Below are 21,150 nucleotides of genomic sequence, written 5' to 3'. Positions count from 1 at the left end.
TTATTTATTTTAGAGTATCTTCCAGAAGGTACCTGGAAATGTCCTTTTGGACATGTGTATGTGTATGTTCATGAGTAGCTCCTTGTGTTTTTCTTTGGCTCATTTATTAGAAAATTAACTTCTGAAGAAAAGTTGTGTGGACATAGCCCAACACTTGTGACTCTGTTGCTGTCTCTTTCTCTCCTTTTTTTTTTTTTTTGCCAGTTGTAGGGCTTGAACTCAGGGCCTGAGCACTGTCCCTGGCTTCTTTTGGCTCAAGGCTAGCACTCTACCACTTGAGCCACAGCGCCACTTCTGGGTTTTTCTATATATGTGGTGCTGAGAAATCGAACCCAGGGGTTCATGTATGCGAGGCAAGCACTCTTGCCACTAGGCCATATTCCCAGCCCCCTGTTTGTCTTTATAAAAGAGGCTTAGGGAACATCTCTTGCTCCCCTGCTTCTAACATGTGGAGGACATCTAAATCAAAAAGTGCCTTAATTGATCCCAAACATGATTTTTGTTTATATGTTTTGCTTTTTGCATTGGCATTTGACTTCTAAAAAACTATTAGCATGCCATAAGTATGCCAAATGATTTGATCTTGAGCTTCCCAGCCTCCAGAACTGTAACAAAGTACTGAGCGTTTATAAGTTGCTCAATTTATGATGAGCTGCCCAAGCAGACTATCTCAAATAGATTAATAGAAACTTCTTGAAGAATGTTGACAGAAAAATGTTACATTGAAAGTGTTTTTTGTCATTATGAGAGGCATGTATTAATAAGGAAGAATGAAATGATCATACTATTACTGAAACAAAAATAATTGTGTTTTTTGTAGGATTTTTTTTAATCTTTTAAGGAATTTTTTTTCTTGTAGTTGGGGAAAGGATGTGTCCCCTCCCCCACCATAAAAAGACTCAGGTGTTGAAGGCTGGGTGCCTAGTTGGTGGGGCTGTGGACACATGATTGGCTCTTTGAGTCTGTTTACGGCTAAATAGACCATTAAGAAGGAAGTCAGTCACGGGTCACTCTTGTCCTTGGCCCCTTCCTGTCTGTCTTTATGCTTCCTGTCTACCATGAGGTGAACAGCTTTCTCCACCATTCTCTTCCTCATGTTCAGCCTCACCACAGGCCCAGAAACGAAGGAGCCAAGTGACCATGGACTGAAACCTCTGAAACCAGGAGCCAAAATAACTTTTCCTTTAAATTACTTTTTCAGGTGTTTTGTCACAGTGCTGAGAAGATAACATATTCTCATGTAATATGTTGTTTAGTAACTTACAACCTTTAAGTGTTTCAAATAAGCTTAAATTATTCTACACCATATGTCTGAGGAAACCTTAACTATGTGTTATGTTTTAGTTGACAGCATAATTGCTGATAGGGTTATATAATATGTGTATTTAATGTGGGTTTTCATCTTTTTTTTTTTTGCCAGTCCTGGGCTTGGACTCAGGGCCTGAGCACTGTCCCTGGCTTCTAAAAGCTCAAGGCTAGCACTCTGCCACTTGAGCCACAGCGCCACTTCTGGCCATTTTCTGTATATGTGGTGCTGAGGAATCAACCCAGGGCTTCATGCATGCTAGGGAAGTACTCTACCACTGTGCCATATTCCCAGCCCGGGGTTTTGGTCTTATATGTAACAGTTCTGTTCAGGTTGTCATGTAACATAGCCATTTCTTTTTTTTTTTTGGCCAGTCCTGGGGCTTGGACTCAGGGCCTGAGCACTGTCCCTGACTTCCTTTTGCTCAAGGCTAGCACTCTGCCACTTGAGCCACAGCGCCACTTCTGGCCGTTTTCTGTATATGTGGTGCTGGGGAATCGAACCCAGGGCCTCATGTATACGAGGCAAGTGCTCTTGCCACTAGGCCATATCCCCAGCCCAGCCATTTTTTTTTATGTTTTGTTTTTGTGCTGGTCCTCCCACATTCACCTTGCCTGCTTTTGTTTCATACTGTCTGTCATCATTTGAATGACTGTGTTTTTCTATTTGATTACCATTATCTGATTATTTTTTCTTTCTTAGAATGTAGTGTGTGGGGGAATGTTGTTGTTCAGTTTTGTTGTGGGAGATTTAAGCCAGGGCCTCATCATATACAATAGGCAAGCATCTCAGCACTGAGCTATGCCTACCGCCTAGGCTTAGTTTTTGTTGATTTTTTTTTTAACCATCATACATCCAGTGCTTGGCTTACATAGTGCTCAGCAAATATTTGTTCAAAGAAGAATATAAGTATTTGCTGAATAAATACTTACAAGCAGCTTCAGTCAATGTGATATTAGGTTAAGTTTACAGACTTGGAAACTGAGGCTCAGCAGAGCTACTTCCAGAAGGTCAGGATAACATTACAGAGCCAATGACTGCATCATCAAGCTAACTTCCGGATGATACAAGCTATCAGTTTCAATTTTACTCATTGCAGGTATCCAACCACCCAAATGAATAGTATGGTATTAGTGGCACTACTTCTGTTTGGGTATTTCTTACTATGAAATTTTTTCTTAATATATGACCATATTGTTCCTTTTCAAACTATTTAAATTAAGAAACTCTGAAAACTTCCTCTGTTTTGCCGGGTATGATAGTACACCTCTATAATCCCAGCAGTCTGGAGGCGAAGGCAAGAGGATCCAGAGTTCAAGATCAGCCTGGGCTATATATGGAGACCCTATCTAAAACAATGGAACAAAAGCAAAAATAAAACTTTTTAAAAGCTTCAATACTTTTTTTTTCAAATTTAGGAGGATTTGGCAAAAAAAATGGTCGTAGTAGAAAATGGATGGAAATGCTGAAGTTGCCCCCTGTCAGCCAGTGTAGTGAGCTGAGACACTTCATTGGTAAGTAACAGTCCCTACTTCTGTCTGAAGGGTGAAGTTGGCATTGCATCATTAATTAGATTTTACTTTTTCTTGATCTCCTTGTTTCAAACATTTTGTGATAAATTCTACTTATATGAACTTTCTAGTCTGTAGTTATTAGCTTCATTACTATTGACTTTCTTTCTCTCTTTTTTTTTCCTGTCAGTCCTGGGCCTTGGACTCAGGGCCTGAGCATTGTCCCTGGCTTCTTTTTGTTCAAGGCTAGCACTCTACCACTTGAGCCACAGCACCACTTCTGGTTTTTTTATATGTGGTGCTGAGGAATAGAATCCAGGGCTTCATGTATACGAGGCACGCACTTTTGCCACTAGGCCATATTCCCAGCCCCGATTTTTTTCTTTATTTCCTGCTTTTTTGGTAGCTAATTGGAGATAAGAGGTTCAGGACTTTCTTTCTCAGGCTGGCTTTTAACTTTAATCCTCAGATATCAGCCTCCAGTGTGTCTAAGATTATGAATGTAAGGCAAAGGTACCTGGCACTGATTTTTTTCATTAAAAACATTCTTTTTCTGTGGGGATTAGGTAGGAGCTCTTACACTTGAACCATGCCTCCAACCTCTTTTTTTATTTTTTTGGCCAGTCCTGGGCCTTGGATTCAGGGCCTGAGCACTGTCCCTGGCTTCTTCCCGCTCAAGGCTAGCACTCTGCCACCTGAACCATAGCGCCCCTTCTGGCCATTTTCCATATATGTGGTGCTGAGGAATCGAACCGTGAGATTCATGTGTAGGAGGCAAGCGCTCTTGCCACTAGGCCATATTCCCAGCCCCCAACCTCTTTTTAAGGTAGAATTTTGCTTTATGCTTAGTCCAGCGTAGGCTGTAATCCTGCTACTTGTGCTAACAGACAAAGCCATGTCACCACACCCAACCATTGGTTGGTTGAAAGGGAGTCTTACAAACTTTTAATGCCCAGACTGGCCTCAAGCCATAATCTCCCGTGTCTGCCCCTCAGATATCTAGAATTACAGGCTTGAGCCATGGTGCCCATCTTAAAAATGCTGTGGGGTTGTGGTTGTTGTTGTTGCTTTTGCTTTGCCAGTCCTAGTGCTGGAACTCTGGGCCTTGGCTCTGTCCCTGATCCTCTCTGTGCTCAAGGCTAGTGCTTTTACTACTTGAGCCACAGCTTTTTCTGAGTAGCTTATTAGAGGTAAGAGTCTCAGGGACTTTGCCTGGGCTGGCTTTGGCTTTGGCTTTGGCTTTGAACCACGATTCTCAGATTTCAGCCTCCTGAATAGAAAAGTGCGTGTGTGTGTGTGTGTGTGTGTGTGTGTGTGTGTGTGTGTGTTTTAAGTAGTATATGGCCAGACACTGGTGGCTCATGTCTGTGATCCTGAGGATTACAGGATCTAAGGATTTCAGTTCCAGCCCAGGCAGGAAAGATTGTGACTTTTATCTCTAACCTCCAAAAAAGCCAGAAGTGGAGCTATAGCTAAAGTGGCATAGCACCAGCCTTGAGCAAAAATGCCAAAAGAGTGGCCCGGCCCTGAGTGTAAGCCCTAATACAAAAACAAACAGGTGTGGTTGTTCCTGTTTTCCTTCCTGATAACCGTCTCTAGGAAATACCATCCCCTGTGTACTTCCTTTTGGACAAGAGCAGGCCATTTCAAGTCCGGCTTTACATATCTGTATGAGTTCTTGCAGCTATTCAGCTTTGCCTGAGTATTTTTGGAAAGGCGTAGAAACTGGGATTTGAACTCAAGACCTCATGCTTGCTAGGAAGGCACTCTGTTCACTAACCTGTATCTGCCTCCATGCCTTCAGTTCTCTCTCTCTCTCTACGGATTTCAGGCTTGAACTCAGGAACTGGGCACTATCCATTAGCTTTTTTGCTCCAAGCTGGTGCTCTATTGCTTGAACCACGACTCTACTTTCTAGCCCCTTTTGTACTGGTTATTTTTGAGGTAGGGCCTTCTCGCTTCTGTGTGCATCTGCATCACAATCGTAATTTTTCTACTAGGAAAGCCTGGGATTATAAAGTGTGTACCAGGGGCTGGGAATATGGCCTAGTGGTAGAGTGCTTGACTCATATACATCAGGCCCTGGGTTCGATTCCTCAGCACCACATATATGGAAAAAGGCAGAAGTGGTGCTGTGGCTCAAGTGGTAGAGTGCTAGCCTTGAGCAAAAAGAAGCCAGAGACAATGCTCAGGCCCTGAGTTCAAGCTCCACCACTGGCAAAAAAAAAAAAAAAGATAAAAACAAGCTGCTTATAAAGTGTGTACCACTCTGCCCAGCTTCTTTAATTGAGATGTAGTCTCATGGACTTTTACTGCCTTGGCTGGCCAGTAAACTGCCAACCTCTCAATCTCAGCATCTACATAGCTAGTATGGCAGTCCCTGTGCCCTGCTCTCAATTAAGAAGGCCCAGGCTGGCCTTAAACCACAGTCCTCCTGATAGCAAGCCTCCTTGGTAGTTAGTAGTACAGACACAGCCACCGTACACATCTGCCTGAATATTTTGAATGTTTTTGATAACTCAGTTTAAATTAGTAAACAGAACAATAGTTAAAAAAATAATACTATGAAGGCTAGTTCTTACTTTTATCATATCAAGTGAAAACAGTAAGTAAAATTCAGAACAGCACTTAGTGAATTGTAATCACAATATTTGCTTGTTTCTTATTTCCTTCCTCACTCAGAAAAGGATTTTAGCAGTCTTTGTGAAAAACAGCCAATAGGAAGACTTCTCTTCAGGCAATTCTGTAATACAATTCCAAATCTAAAGCTGTGTGTTGAATTCTTGGATGCAGTGGTAAGTGGTTCATCTCTGTGCTGAACTGCCCCCTCTGCGCTCTCACAGTAGACCTGCATGATGACGCAGCAGAAGATGGCTATCTTCTTAATCTGGAAATCACTCTAGTATAAAGTGATTGGTTTCGTGTGACATTTTCAGGTGCTAGAAAATCACATCACTAGATGACGTTGAATCATAATGCTTTCATTTGTATGAATGTTAACAATAATACCTGAAAAGCATCCTTGCTGGGAGGGTGCTATATTCTTTTTTTTTTTTTGGTCAGTTGTAGGGCTTCAACTCTGGGCCTGGATGCTGTCCCTGGAGCTCTTCAGTTCAAGACTAGCGCCACTTCTGGTTTTCTGGTGAATAATTGAATATAAGAGTCTCACAGGGTTTTTCTGCCCAGGCTGGCTTTGAACCACAATCTTCAGATCTTAGCCTCCTGAGCAGCTAGGATTATAGGCGTAAGCCACTGGCGCCAGCCAGTGTGCTATATTCTTATCTGGCCGATACCACACTTTTAAACTGGAAGCATATGGAAGGGATAATGTTACTGTAATAGTGATACTCATAAGCTGACATTTTAGATTGAAACCACTTTGTACAACTACTTAAAGGTAATAATAGTGATGATGATAAAGATGATTACCTTAGATGAATTTACTATGATTTGTAAAGTTTCCAACATTCTCATGTGTTCTCTCTCAGATTTAGTGTGAATTTCTTATAGGTAAATAGTTTTATGTTTAAAAATGTATATGACTATAACTGGCAAGCCTAGAATTTCAAAACTGTGAAATTCAGAAATAATTGATTAGACCCAGGCACTGGTGGCTCATCCCTGTCATCCTAGCTACTCAGGAGGCTGAGATCTGAGGATCATGGTTCAAAGCAAAGCCAGCCTGGGCAGGAAAGTCTGTGAGACTTTTTTTTTTTTTTTGACACTTCTGGGACTTGAACTCAGGGTCTGAGCACTGTCCCTGGCTCAAGGTTAGCTAGCACTCTACCACTTGAGCCACAGCACCATTTCCAGCCTTTTCTGATTATGTGGTGTTGAGGAATCGCACCTAGGGCTTCATGTATGCGAGGCAAGCACTCTATCACTAGGCCACATTCCCAGCTCCATGTGAGACTCTTATCTACAATTAACTACCAGAAAACTAGAAGCGGCACTGTGGCTCAAAGTGGTATAATGCTAGCCTTGAGCAGAAGAGCTCAGGGATAGCACCCAGGCTCAGAATTCAAATCAACAGGGCTGGGAATATAACCTAGTGGCAAGAGTGCTTGACTCGTATACATGTAGCCCTGAGTTCGATTCCCCAGCACCACATATATAGAAAATGGCCAGAAGTTGCGCTGTGGCTCAAGTGGCAGAGTGCTAGCCTTGAGCAAATTGAAGCCAGGGACAGTGCTCAGGCCCTGAGTCCAAGGCCCAGGACTGGCAAAAAAAAAGAATTCAAATCAACAACTGATGAGAAAGGGAGGGAGGGAGAGGCGAGAAAGAGAGAATTGATCAAGCTGAGAGAGAGTGAAAGAGAGAGAGAGTTGATCAAGCTGAGCACTAGTGACTCGGGTAATCCTAGCTACTCTTAGGAACCTGAGGTCTAGAGGATTTCATTTTAAGACCAGCCCTGGCAGAAAAGTCCATAAAATTATATTTCTAGTTAACTAGCAAAAATAGCAAACTGGAGGTATGGTTGAAATGGTAGAAACCATAAGCAAGAAACTGAGCAAAAGTTCAAGGCTCTAAGTTCAAGCCTGGTACTGGTACAATAATAAATAACTAATTTGTAGAAAATGAGTAAATTCAGTGGAAAGGCCGAATGAATTATTTATTCCTATTTCCTCTGTAGTAGTTCCTCCCCCTGCCCAATCCTGGGGCTAGATCTCTGGGCCTGGGCACTGTCCCTCAAGGCAAGCACTCAGCCACTTGAGCCGCAGCACCACTTTGGCTTCTATTTAAACCTGAGCAGCTAGGTTTCCAGGCATGACCCACTGGTGCCAGGCTGTAGTAGCTTTGTAAAAACTCTTTTTAAAAATTCTAATCCTGGGTTCTGCCCCTGAGCTTTCTTTTTCCCTTAGGGCTAGTGTTCTACCACTGGAGCCATAGTTCTACTTGGGCTTTTTTTGGTGATTAATTGGAAACAAGAGTCTCACTAGCTTTCCTGTCTGAACTGGTTTTGAACTGTGCTCCCCAGTTCTCAGCCTCCTGAGTAGATAGGATTTTAGGATTTTAAGCCACCATCACCTAGCTAAAAATTCTTTTAAATTATTTTCAGTGTTGGCTTGTCCAGAAAAGCTTTTAGAGCTCTTTTGTTTATTTGCTTCCTATGCTTCGAGATTCCCCTGTTATTATTTTTAATTTAATTTATTTCTTTGTCAGTCATGGGACTTGAACTCTGGGCCTGGGCACTGTTCCTGAGCTCTTCAGCTCAAGGCTAGTGCTTTACCACTTGAGCCACAGCCCCACTTCTGGTTTTCTGGTGGTTAATTGAGGATAAGAGTCTTTTTCTGGCCAGGCTGGCTTTGAACGGCAATCCTTAGATCTCAACCTCTTGAATAGCTAGGATTATAAGCATGAGCCACCAGTGCCCTGCGACAATTACTATTTTTTTTTGGCCAGTCCTAGGCCGTGAACTCAGGGCCTGAGCACTGTCCCTGGCTTCTTTTTGCTCAAGGCTAGCACTCTGCCACTTGAGCCACAGTGCCACCTCTGGCCATTTTCTGTATATGTGGTGCTGAGGAATCGAACCCAGGGCTTCATGTATACAAGACAAGCACTCTTGCCACTAGGCCATATTCCCAGCCCCAATTACTATTTTTTTTTTAAGATAGAATTCTGATTCAGTGGAGCATGACAGATTTGTTCCAGAAGTAGAATATGGATGTAAGTTTTCATATAGTGAGTTGTATTTACCAGGCTGCTAAATTTTAAGAACTTAGGGATGTACATTTTGATTTATGTTAAAACGGCTATACTGCATCATTAATATTCTAAGTTTAAATCCTTGGATATTGTCATGATATCTACTAGCTACTAGATGATTTTCAGTTGACCATTGACCGGTGTTTCTATTTCCCTTTTGGTAGTGGTGTGATTTTGTGAAGAAACATACTGTTTTGCCTATCATGTTCTTAAGTGGACTACAGCATATTTACTTCCCCTTCCTGGTATCTGGCTCTTTGTTCAGTATTTTCTGAATGATTTAGTGGTATGTATCAACCAGGGTCAGCTAGAGAACCAGAGCCAGTTGAAGATAGAAAGAGGCTTCAAACACAAAGGAACTAGTGGGCCAGGCTGAAAGTTTATTTGGCTTACTATCAGACATGTGCAGAAGATAAAGCTGGCTGTACTGACCCATCACCACCCCCCCACACACACACAAATCAACCATCCTGTTTTTTTTTTTTTTTGTTTTCCAGTCCTGGGCCTTGGACTCAGGGCCTGAGCACTGTCCCTGGCTTCTTCCCGCTCAAGGCTAGCACTCTGCCACTTGAGCCACAGCGCCGCTTCTGGCCGTTTTCTGTATATGTGGTGCTGGGGAATCGAACCTAGGGCCTCGTGTATCCGAGGCAGGCACTCTTGCCACTAGGCTATATCCCCAGCCCCCCTGTTTTTTTTTTTTTTAACCATTGTGAATAGTTTCTAATTTATTTATTTATTTATTTATTTAACTATTTATTTATTTATTGCCAGTCCTGGGGCTTGAACCTCAGGGCCTGGGCACTGTCTCTGAGCCTCTTTGTGCTCAAGGCTAGCACTCTACCCACTGAGCCACAGTGCCACTGAGTTTCCAATTTTTATTTTCTATTTTTAGTACTGGAGTTTGAACTCATGATCTTGAACTTGCTAGGCATATAATATACCACTTTGAGGCATGTTCCAACTCCTGTCTTGCTTTATTTTATTATTTATTTTTGTTGTTTATGTGTTATCCCTCCCCTGAAGGTTGTGTGTGGATGACTATGTACATATATGGAAAAATCACAACGAAAGCCCCCTTTGTTACAAATGTATATTAACTCAAAAACAAAAGACCTGCCCTGGCAGCTCTGGTTCCAGCTCTCCAAGTGATTCATGGACATATCTGAAGTGTTGTCACCTAGTGCATTTTACTTAGCCATAATTAATGGCTACAAATATAATGAAGCGTGGAGAGATGATGGAAATAATTGTTACACTACCTTATTAACTCCCTTTTTAAAATTAACTGCTTAGGAGCTGGGAATATGGTTTAGTGGTAGAGTACTTACATGTATGAAGCTTGGGTTCAATTCCTTATTACCACATACACAGAAAAAGCCAGAAGTGGTGCTGTGGCTCAAGTAGTAGAGTGCTAACCTTGAGCACAGAGAGGCTGAGGAACAGAGCCCAGACCCCGAGTTCAAGCCCCAGGACTGGCAATATATAAATATATTTTAAAAAACATATTTTTATATGGGAGTGTGGCTCAGTGGTTCAGTGTATGCTTAGCATGTGTAAGGCCCTAGATTCAATCTTTAGCAAGTGTGTATGCACATACACACAAACTGGACTTTAAAAACATTTAAATTGTTACTATAAAGATGATGTACAGAGGGATTACAATTACATAAATCATATAGAAAACACATTTCTTGGGCTGGGAATGTGGCTTCGTGGTAGAGTGCTTGCGTAGCATGCATGAAGCCTTGTGTTCTATTCCTCAGCACCACATACACAGAAGACGCCAGAAGTGGAGCTGTGGCTCAAGTAGAGTGCTAGCCTTGAGCAAAAAGAAGCCAGGGGGCTGGGAAGGTGGCCTAGTGGTAGAGCGCTTGTCTAGCATGCCTGAAGCCCTGGTTTTGATTCCTCAGTTCCACATAAACAAAAAGCTGAAAGTGGCGCTGTGGCTCAAGAGGTAGAGTGCTAGCCTTGAGCAAAAAGAAGCCAGGGACAGTGCCCAGGCCCTGAATTCAAGCTCCAGGACTGGCAAAAAAGGACAACAAAAATACATTTCTGTTTGGACATTGTCACCCCTTTCTGCGCTCTGTCCCAATTTTTCCCTCCCATCCCACTCACAAGTTGTATAGATCATTTCCAGTATAGTAAATTGGACAATTTTATTTAGATACACGATCAGAAGACATGCTCTCTGGTTCTGAGGGTGCCATGCCCATTCCATAAGTCACAAAAGTGCAACATTGTGAAACATTGGTGGAAAAGGACAAATAACGTTTTCCTTTCCTCTTCCTCTTCAATCAGGCAGAGTATGAAGTCGCCATGGATGAGGAACGAAGAGATTGTGGACTGTCAATCTTAGATAGATTCTTCCATAAAGAGGTATGTTTTGTTTTTTTGAATAAATATTTGCGAATAACTTACTTAAATGATTGAAATATATAGATATTTTTAATTTTTGATAAGATAAAACAAATATTCTAAAAGTCATAATTCCTTTTTTCTTAGTTTTTTGTGATACTAATGTTTGAATTCAGGGTCTCATTCTTGTGGTAGGCAAGTGTCCTACCATTTGTGCTACCCCTCCAGCCCTTAAATTTTTGTTCTCATGGGGCTGGAGATATAGCCTAGTGGCAAGAGCGCTTGCCTCGTATACATGAAGCCCAGGGTTCGATTCCCCAGCACCACATATACAGAAAATGGCCAGAAGTGGCGCTGTGACTCAAGTGGCAGAGTGCTAGCCTTGAGCAAAAAGAAGCCTGGGACAGTGCTCAGGCCCTGAGTCCAAGGCCCAGAACTGGCCCCCCCCCAAAAAAAAAAAAATTTGTTCTCAGTCAGTGAGGAAATCAATATTTAAATCCCAGATGGGTGCCAGCAGCTTATGGCTATAATCCTATGTACTTCAGGAGGCTGAGATCTGAGGATCACAGTTCAAAACCATCCCACGCAGACAAGTTTGGAAGACTCTTATCTCCAATTAACCAACAAAAATGCCAGAACTGGAGGCATGGCTCAAGTAGTAGAGTACTAGGCTTGAGTGATAAAGTCAAACCACAGCATAAGGCCCTGAGTTCTGGCTTCAGTACTGGTGCACATGCACACAACACACACACACACTCTCTCTCTCTCTCTCTCTCTCTCTCTCTCTCTCTCTCTCTCTCTCTCTCTCTCTCTCTCTCTCTCTCTCTCTCTCTCTCTCTCTCTCTCCCCCCTTGGGCTGGGAATATGGCCTAGTGGTGGAGTGCTTGCCTAGCATGCATGAAGCCCTGGGCTTGATTCCTTAGTACCACATAAACTGAAAAAGCCAGAAGTGGTGCTGTGGCTCAGAGTGCTATCCTCGAGCCAAAGAAACTCAGGGACAGTCAGTGCCCAGACCCTGAATTCAAGCCCGAGGACTGGCCAAAAAAAAAAAAAAATCCCTAAGATAATTGATTCAGACAAGTGCTTTGACTTTTATTTCCTATCCTTTATCTTTTCCTTTTTTTTTTTTTGAAGTAAGCATTAGGTTCTATTTATGATTAGCATACTTTGAAATCACTAATTGTTATGTGTTTGTTTTGGGCTATATGGAGAACTCAAAATCCACTATATCAGAAATATCTCCAAATATTGTGAAATGCTGTAGAGGGAATCTGAAGCAGAACCCCTCTGAAAACGTCTTTGAAGAATGCACTGCGTAAGTGGGTCATGCCTAGCCCTTCACCTACTATCTGTGAGTGACCCCAAGGGTCAGAAGGTCTCATTGTATGACAGGTTCTTATCAGAGAGTACTTTCCAAATTACAACACTGACTTTCACTAATTTTGTATAGTAAGAGTCAATGAAGAGTAATAATCAAGGCCCATTGTCGAGCTTCAGTATTCTAGCATCCCTGTCATGGCTCTGGTCCATCATCATTGTAGTTGTGATTTAAAAAATTTACTCTGGTGGCTTTGGGTGAGGGGAGATGGCTTCCCAAAGATCTATCAAAGAAGCTCTTGCTGTTCTCATGATGGTAACCCAGACCACCGTGTGACAGTGATAATGAAGATAAGCAAATGGACTTTAGAGACATGTTGGAGGCTGGTGAGCAATGGAATACTACACAGGTTTTGGGGACATGTTAAGTTTGAGATTTGCGTGAACCATCAAGCAAAGCTGAGAAAAGAGCAACTGAATCTTTCCCTAGGTAGTTAAAGTTTGAACTCAGGGCCTCAAGCTTGCTTGTCTTGCTTGTTTATCAAGCACTCTGTCACATGTACCACACCTACAGCCAGCCCAGCTTCTTTTCTGTGTGTACACGCATGCTCACCAGTCCTGAGACTTGAACTCAGGGCCTAGATGCTATACCCGGGCTTTTCTTGCTCAAGGCTAGTACTCTACCACTTGAGCCACAGCTGTATGTCTAGCTTTTTGGTGGTTAAGTAGAATCTTAGAAGTCTCAGGGACTTTCCTGTGTGGGCTGGCTTTGAATCACAATCCTCAGATCTCAGTGCTCTGAGTATCTAGGATTACAGGCATGAGCCACTAGGGCTGGCCAGTCAGCTTTCCTGTTTTGGAGATGGTGTGTTACAGACATATTTACAAGTAATTTATTAGGGGCCTGAGTGTCCTCAGCAGCTGTCCCATGCAGTTGCCACGTGGTGGGGCTGCATCTAGAACCTCTGATACTTTAATAACGTAGCCATCTTTATGAAACAAACAAACAAGCCAGGCACTTTTCCATGCTTCTATACCCTTCTTCCTGATCTGGGTAACTTCAACCCAGATACTTACTGTCTTCCTCAAAAGACAGCATGTTACTTCCTAATCCAGAGTAGGTGTTCTGCACAACTGAAGGTGGATGTGACCGTGCTAGCTACCACCTTCTCTCACAGCCCGCTCTCACCAAGCATCTTAACTAAGCCACCAGATTGCAGGAGGTGGCTGAGTTTGTTCCTTGATCACCAGCACAGAACTTGTTTCTACTCAGCATTTAGTGAGTGGTAAGCACTCATAAATAGCAGCAAGGCTCTGTTCTGTCCCTCATCTGTTCCCCAAGTAAGAATTTTATTCTTGAAAACATTAAATAATGTTAAAAATATTTCCTACCATATGGCTTTTAATATTGTTGTTCACCTTTGTGTTCTATGCAGAATATTGACTTCTTTGTTAAACATACAGGCACATACCGTGAATGCCCTTAAACTACTGTGTTTCTACTGGTATATTATTTATTTTGTAATTTATCTCCTATGTCTGTATACATAAAAGAAAGAACCTTTCACATTGGGAAGATAAACAGGTTTCATTTCTTTTGAATTCTTACTGTTTTCATTGACAGCAATGGAACATAGTGTACACTTAGATAGGCCAATTCTATGTACTGAATTGTGTATAATGACTGGTTTTCCCATATTCAATGCTTGTTAATGTTCTAAGACATCCTTATCTTCAGATTTTTATGCAATACATGTTTATAATTGCATAACATCTTTTTCTAGAATTGTCCGTACCTATTTGAGTTCCAAACCATTTGAAGACTACCAAGAAAGCTCCTATTTTTCTCGATTTTTACAATGGAAATGGCTGGAAAGGTAGGTTTTAACTTAAAACTCAATAACAACAAGTAGTCATTCTCATAGGGCATACTAATTGATTTCTGTCTTGTCAGAATACTACTAGAAATCTTGTGGTGTTTTTACACGAAAATATTGTTTTTAGCAGTATAAGGGTTTGAACTTGGGGCTTCGTGCTTACTAGTAACTAGGCAGGCATTCTACCACCTGAATCATGCCCCCAGTCCTTTTTAGTTTCAGTTATTTTTGAATAGGACCTTTTGATATTGTTGGTGTTTTGTTTTGTTTTCCCTGGGATTGGCCTTAGACCCACCACATTCAGACATGGTTGGTTGTTGAGGTGGATCTTGTTGAATATTTTTGCTCAGCCTGGCCTAGACCATGATCCTCCTTGTGTTTACCTCCTGAGTACCTAAGATGGGCTGGAAATGTGGCTTAGTGGTAGAGTGCCTGCCTCTACCATGCATGAAACCCTGGGTTCAAGCCCTAGTATCAACACCAAAATAAATAAACAAATAAATAATTTTTGAAAAGAAAAGGAGGAGGCTGGGAATGTGGCTTAGTGGTAGAGTGCTTATATAGCATGCATGAATCCCTGGGTTCAGTTCCTCAGTACCACATAAACAGAAAAAGCTGGAAGTGGTGCTGTGACTCAAGTGGTAGAGTACTATAGCCTTGAGCAAAAGAAGCTTAAGGACAGAGCCCAGGTCCTGAGTTCAAGCCCCAGGACTGGCAAAACAAAACAAAAATTGAGTAGCTAATATTACAAGTATGTACTGCTATACCTTACCCCAAGAATTATTACTATAGTATTGTACAATTTCTCCGTATTCAATAAACTTGTTTAAATCAAAATCAACTCTTTTAGTATAATGGTTAGAAAATAAAGCATATCCTGGATTTATTATACAATAGTATAATACAATGCAGTGGTTAAGCCTTTGCAGTCTAGGCTACTGCTCAGACTCTCACAAGTGACTTAGTCTTTATGAGTTTTAAATCCTTATTCTGTACAAATAGTGGTACTTACAGGTACCTTGTTGCATTGCTGCTAAGGTGACCTGGGAAACGAGTGAAAATACTTAGCTCAGTATTTGATGCACAGAGTATCCCCGGGTCAGCTGCTATTATTGCTACTATGATTACTGTTGCTAAAATGATTATTGAGTGATTAAATTTTCTATTGTGGGTCACGCATTCTTTTGGGCATTTTTTTTCCAACATTTTAACTTTATTGCTTTTGAAATACAAATGAAAATACATTTTTGTTCGTTACATTGCCACTTTTTAACAAGTTTAACATTCTTTTCAATAAAAAGTGAGTACATATAGATATTTTTAATTGCTTTAAAAAGTGAAACAACTGGTTTCTGGCAAACCAGCTCATCAAAAAGGTACATGGGTATACAGACTATTGTTCTTCATTATTTTAGAGCGTACCCTCTACAGTCTGGTCCATTAAAATATCTAAAGATTCCCCCTGTAACAAAAATAAAGTAAGCTTCGTGTTTGAAAATACAGAAATATCTGGCACAGGCCTCTCAGCGAGCTTGGAGACAAGGATGTTTGGAGGGTGGAACACAGGATGGCCATCTAGAATGCTCTTGGGGTTGTTGTGCATCATAGAAGGCAAGAAGGTGGTTGGGAGAGAACTCAAGATTCACAATAGCCAAAAAATGACAGCCATACTCACTCAAAATGACCCACAGTCTAATACAGAATACCAGATGATAACAGAGCAACCTCAACAGTTATTCAGTGCTTGGAAAGCTGTTTCAAAGCTTCAAAGCTTAGAACAAGTACCTCAGCAGGACCAATCCAACATATGTGTCTAAGGTTTTAAAGGTGAGAAAACTTCATTATTCATACATAATACCTTGTGCACAATTACATTAAGTTTCAGGACAATGGGGATGACAAACTTACAGAATAAGAATACATCCAAGGCTGGGAATGTAGCTTAGTGGTGGAGTGCTTGCCTAGCATGCATAAAGCCCTGGGTTTGATTCCTCAGCACCACATAAACAGGAAAGGCTGAAAGTGGCGCTGTGGCTCAAGAGGTAGAGTGCTAGCCTTGAGCAAAAAGAAGCCAGGGACAGTGCTCAGGCCCTGAGTCCAAGCCCAAGGACTGACAAAAAGAAAAAAAGAATAGATCCAAACTGTTTAACCTTCCACCATTCTGGGGTGTCTTTTCTTCTTTATTCTCAATGTAAATGCTTGCTCCTTGGGACACCAGCAGTTTTGCTTCTTTCATTCTCTCCTCATCACAGGCTAAGTGTAGGGGAGTGTTACCCTCAATATCTTGGATGATTGTGGATGCTTTGTAATAGAAAAGGATATGAATCTTCAAGTTACCCTTGGCTGCTGCTGAGTGCATTGAAGCCTCATAATGGTGCTTAGCATTTGGATTCGCCCCACCTTCTAGTAACATGATAGCAGTCTCATCTCTATTTCCCAAAGCTGCATAATGTAGGGGAGTACAGCCATTTTGATTGATAGCACTCACTTGGGTACCTTTTCCCAGGAGGGCTTTTACAATCTCATCCTGGCCAGCAGAAGCAGCAATATGAAGGAGGGGACCAACCTACATCATCTTTATCACTCACTGGCACCCCAAGTTGCAGCAAGAATTCAACAAATTCTGTATGTCCAGCTGAACGTGCCCAGTGCAATGCAGTTTTGCTGTCCTGGTCAGGTCTAGTAGCCAGGGACTTCTTGAACTGGATGCTCTCCTTCATTCAATTCGTCCAGCTTCCTGTTGTAGGCCAGGTTACACACCATTAGGTTAGTTACACACCATTAGGTTAGACACACACCCCTCCATTTCCTCTTAGCATCTTTTTGACAGGCTGAGAGGTATGTCCAAAAGAGTGCCATGAGTTCTAATGTGAGTAATTTGGTGTGGGCTGTTGGTATCTTTGTCTTTAGTTAGAAAGGGTAATTGGACTGTTCTCTGTCTGTGTCAGTATTTTCAACAGATCTTAAATGTACTTATTCCTCACCATGCAAATCAGGAGCTATCCTATCAGAGCAAGTGATGGTCCCTCAGCTTGAACACTTTTGTCCTAGGCACTCCCCTTTTTTTTTGTAAATTTAATTTATTTATTAATTGAACACAATTTTTTTTGACAAGGTGTTGTGCAAAAAGGGTACAGTTACATAGTAGGGCAGTGTGTACATTTCTTGTGATATCTTACGCCCTGTTTTTCTTTCCCTTCTCTAGGTCAGGTAGACATACATACAATATACAATGTATCAAGAACATATGCAGTAGCCACGTGGCCAAGCCCAAGAAAATTCGCCTAGGGCTTTAAATGTAATGTCGATATTAGACAATATGTCGACAGTAGTCTTATAGGAACGTACATACACAGCTTTTGAGCTATTGTATTCCACTGAGAGGTCAATTTTTGACCTTTATATGTTGAGTAGTTGTTTGGTTTTAGTTACATACTGTTGGGTCGCTGCCCCAATCCTGTGGGAAATACCATTTGACAAGCAGTTTTTTGTTTCACAGACCTGGTCTCTACTGTCTCTCCGTCTCCCTTTCTTAACAGTCATATATCAGGGAGATCATGCCTCTTTGTTTTCTGTGTTCTAGGCTTGTCTCGCTCAACATTATTTGTTCAAGTTCTGACCATTTCCCTGCGAATAACAATATTTCACCATTCCTAATCGCTATGTAGTATTCCATTGTGTATAGGTACCATATTTTTTGGATCCATTCATCTGTGGAGGGGCATCTGGGTTGTTTCCATATTTTGGCTATTGTGAATTGTCCTAGGCACTCCCTTTGAGCAATATATGGGTTAAGAAATGTGGCTAGGTCAAATAAATGAGCCCAACATGAGAGATAGATAGGTTTTTCTATTTTAAAGTGTCAGTGCAATATGTGACCTGATTTTTTTTTTTTAATTGACTAGGCGGCCAGTAACAAAGAATACATTTAGATTTTTCAGAGTTCTAGGAAAAGGCGGATTTGGAGAGGTGAGTACTGTGTGCCAATGATCAGCAGCCTTTCTGATGTAGCTGGGTAAAAGGCGAAGTCCTAGAAAACCATGAGCTGCATGTTAAGTGTCACCTTACCAGTACATTTATTTCCTCACTGTGCATTTTGGAAGTAATTTTAGCCACCCTTGAGAAGAAAGTTGTTTTTTAGAGCTCAATGTTCAAGTTTAGGAAGTTGATCTGAATGGAAAAATTGTTGTTTCCATATTGTGGAGTTTCTGTTATTTCCATATTTTAGTACCAGCTTTAAAATTCATGCAGTGCAGAGTGCTTTGTTTGTTACTAATGAGAAGGTAAAGCTATGTTGCACAGGTTGATTCCCAATTCCTGGGCTCAAACAGTCCTCCTCCTTCAGTCTCCCAAGTATCTGGGACTATAAGGTTGGGATAAAGCATTTGCATAGCATGTGCAAATCCTAGGTTTTATTTCTACCACCTGAGGGAAAGAAAACAAAAACCCAAAGGTGTTCAAAATGTTCAAAATAGATTCATGAGAGGTCTTTAAATATGATAGCATGCAGTTTTTTCAGGTGGTTTAAAGAGATATTAAGTACCTTATCAATTCTCTGGAGTGGCATATTCAGTCCAAGTTTATAAATCCCTAAGAGAAACTTAAGTGTTTAAGCTAGAAGGAGGTTACATTGTAAAAGCAAAGCCTTCAGGGTTGGGGATATGGCCTACTGGCAAGAGTGCTTGCCTAGTATACATGAAGCCCTGGGTTTGATTCCCCAGCACCCTATATACAGGAAATGGCCAGAAGTGGCACCGTGGCTCAAGTGGCAGAGTGCTAGCTAGCATTGAGCAAAAAGAAGCCAGGGACAGTGCTCAGGCCCTGAGTCAAGGCCCAGGACTGGAAAAAAAAAAAAAAGCCTTCAGAATTGCCTTAAAATTAATTACAAAGCTAACCTAAGATGTACTGTACTGTAGTAAGGTCTGTTTCACATTTGCATTTTAACATGGTAGGAAATTGGTCAACATATTCATAGTCATCCCTTGGGTAACCATAGAAATATGCCTCTGACTCAGTTCTGGATTCCTTTGCAGAATATTCAGTCCAATGCACTAAATGCAGTTGAGCATCTGCCTAGTAAGCATGGGGCCCTCAAACCGTAGTACCACTGAGAGAGAGAGAGAGAGAGAGAGAGAGAAATGTACCACTAGTTAATAGGAAAATCAAAACAAATTTTGAAACAGCTATATTTTAGGAGAATATGGGTTTTTAATTTTAATTTTTCTCATAAACTAAAATAGACATGTACCATGGTCACACATGAACAATCCTTAGAGTTTATAAACTACAACTTTGTTAACTTCTATTCTCAGTCTCCTCTTGTCAACAAGAAGGTTGGAGTCAGAAATGAAGAGCCAGCTCAAATCTCAAGGCATCCCCACTGACATGGCCTTGGCTCACCAGACGTTGTCACTGGGCTTTTATTTGTGGAACCTAAGAATGTCAGCTTTGAGTGAGCCGGATGTCAGTAGCTCAGAACCTGTAACCCTAGCTACTCAGGAGGCTGAGATCTGAGAATTGCTGTTCAAAGCCAGCCTGGGCAGGAAAGTCCATGAGACTCCTATCTCCAATAAACTCAAAAAAGCTAGAAATGGTGCTTTGGCTCAAGTGGTAGAGTGCTATCCTTGAGCACAAAGAAGCTCAGGGACAGCACCCCAGCCCTGAGTTCAAGCCCCTCAATTAAAAAAAAACAATAACAAACACACTAGAATGTCATGTGTACATGTTTTTTTCTTAGGTTTGTGCCTGTCAAGTGCGAGCTACAGGAAAAATGTATGCCTGCAAAAAGCTTGAAAAGAAAAGAATAAAGAGGAGGAAAGGGGAAGCTATGGCTCTGAATGAAAAAATTATACTAGAAAAAGTGCACAGTAGATTTGTAGTAAGTATTTTTACCCTCCCCATGTGTCACTGAATCAGCAGCACTTCTGTCAGTAGACCTGCTATAAACTCACTCACTGCTCAGTGAGTTTATGGGGGGCTTTGCTCTGCGTCTTTATTTTTAGTAGCAGTCTTCTGCCTAATTTGGATCTTGTATACACGCAGCACTGCTCATCCTACTTCTAAGTTGTGATTTGTTGTAGATCTGTTACTGCCCACCATCCCTTTCTGTCAGTTATTCTTCACACCTTCCAGCTTTAGAGGATTGTCGTAGTCCTTTAATTACCTTGATGTTTGCCGAGCTTATCCCAGTGTTCTGCCATCTTCCAATCACCACAAACACGTTATCTTTGATGAGCTTGAAACTTCTTTCTCCAGGCTTCCTCGTGTGGGCTTCCTCTCTGACATCATTTTTCCCCATCTTTTTGCCTTTTCTGACAGCTGGCACATTTACTAGCATAGTTCAATTGTATAGTTCCTCTTTTTTTTTTCTTTTGGTCAGTCATGGGGCTTGAACTCATGGCCTGGGCACTGTCCCTGAGCTCTTTTGTTCAAGGCTAGTGCTCTACTACATGGGCTACTGGTCACTTCTGGTTTTCTGGTGGTTACATGGAGATAAGAGTCTCATGGACTTTCCTGCCTGGGCTGGCTTGGAACCATGATCTTCACATCTAAGCCTCCTGAGTAGCCAGTGTAAGCCACCAGCACCTGGCTAGTTCCTCCATTTTAACCTTCTAGATAAGGATTCCATGTGGGCAAACAAGTCTAAGGAGTAAGCCCAGGCTTTAAGCTATACACTGTGTGGTGTGGTTCTCTTCTCCAAACCTAGTTTCTCCCCTGCCTAGATGCCTATTTCCGATAGTATATACTACAGTACGAAGGCTAGTTAGAGAATGTGAATACTAATTTATAAAATGATAGTGTTAGACCATGCAGTCATTGATTTCCCAGCATTAAGGTCAGCTGCTCCATGGTTGGGAGGAAATGTGCTGCACATTTTCACGTGTAGCATCTGAATATGGTAGCTGCAGTTAGCGCGCCAATCTCATGTGCAGCTACATGAAAATTGTCCATAAAATGGACTTGTTTTGGAGTCATCTTAAAACATAGATATCTCAGATCTGGCTTTATAAAAGGGATGTAAGGAGTTACCATTTATTTTACTTTAAATAATTTGCGTTCTATATTTCAGGCCTCTTCC

At 41.6% G+C, this 21,150-nt stretch overlaps 1 protein-coding gene and 1 pseudogene across 10 annotated transcripts in view; one reads left to right on the top strand and one right to left on the bottom strand.

Moving 5' to 3' along the window:
* Positions 1-21,150, top strand: part of Grk4 (G protein-coupled receptor kinase 4) — a 42,022-nt gene that overhangs the window by 2,099 nt on the left and 18,773 nt on the right. For 9 of the 10 annotated variants that reach the window (XR_007213524.1, XR_007213525.1, XM_048364013.1 and 6 more), the window contains 7 exons: positions 2,725-2,820; positions 5,500-5,612; positions 10,822-10,899; positions 12,090-12,193; positions 13,980-14,072; positions 17,978-18,041; positions 19,810-19,950. Coding sequence is in view for 8 of the 10 variants with exons in the window: in XM_048364013.1 (XP_048219970.1) it covers positions 2,725-2,820; positions 5,500-5,612; positions 10,822-10,899; positions 12,090-12,193; positions 13,980-14,072; positions 17,978-18,041; positions 19,810-19,950 (689 nt within the window). In the remaining 2 variants the exon portion in view is untranslated. Of the gene's footprint in view, positions 1-2,724; positions 2,821-5,499; positions 5,613-10,821; positions 10,900-12,089; positions 12,194-13,979; positions 14,073-17,977; positions 18,042-19,809; positions 19,951-21,150 lie in introns of those variants that run through there. The other variant, XM_048364017.1, reaches the window with a different exon arrangement.
* Positions 15,596-16,844, bottom strand: LOC125364990 (annotated as a pseudogene).

This window comes from Perognathus longimembris, chromosome 16 (assembly GCF_023159225.1).
Source record: "Perognathus longimembris pacificus isolate PPM17 chromosome 16, ASM2315922v1, whole genome shotgun sequence".
NCBI classification, from domain to species: domain Eukaryota; kingdom Metazoa; phylum Chordata; class Mammalia; order Rodentia; family Heteromyidae; genus Perognathus; species Perognathus longimembris.
The sequence above is the reverse complement of the archived record's forward strand: the minus strand, read 5'-3'. Positions and strand labels throughout refer to the sequence as shown.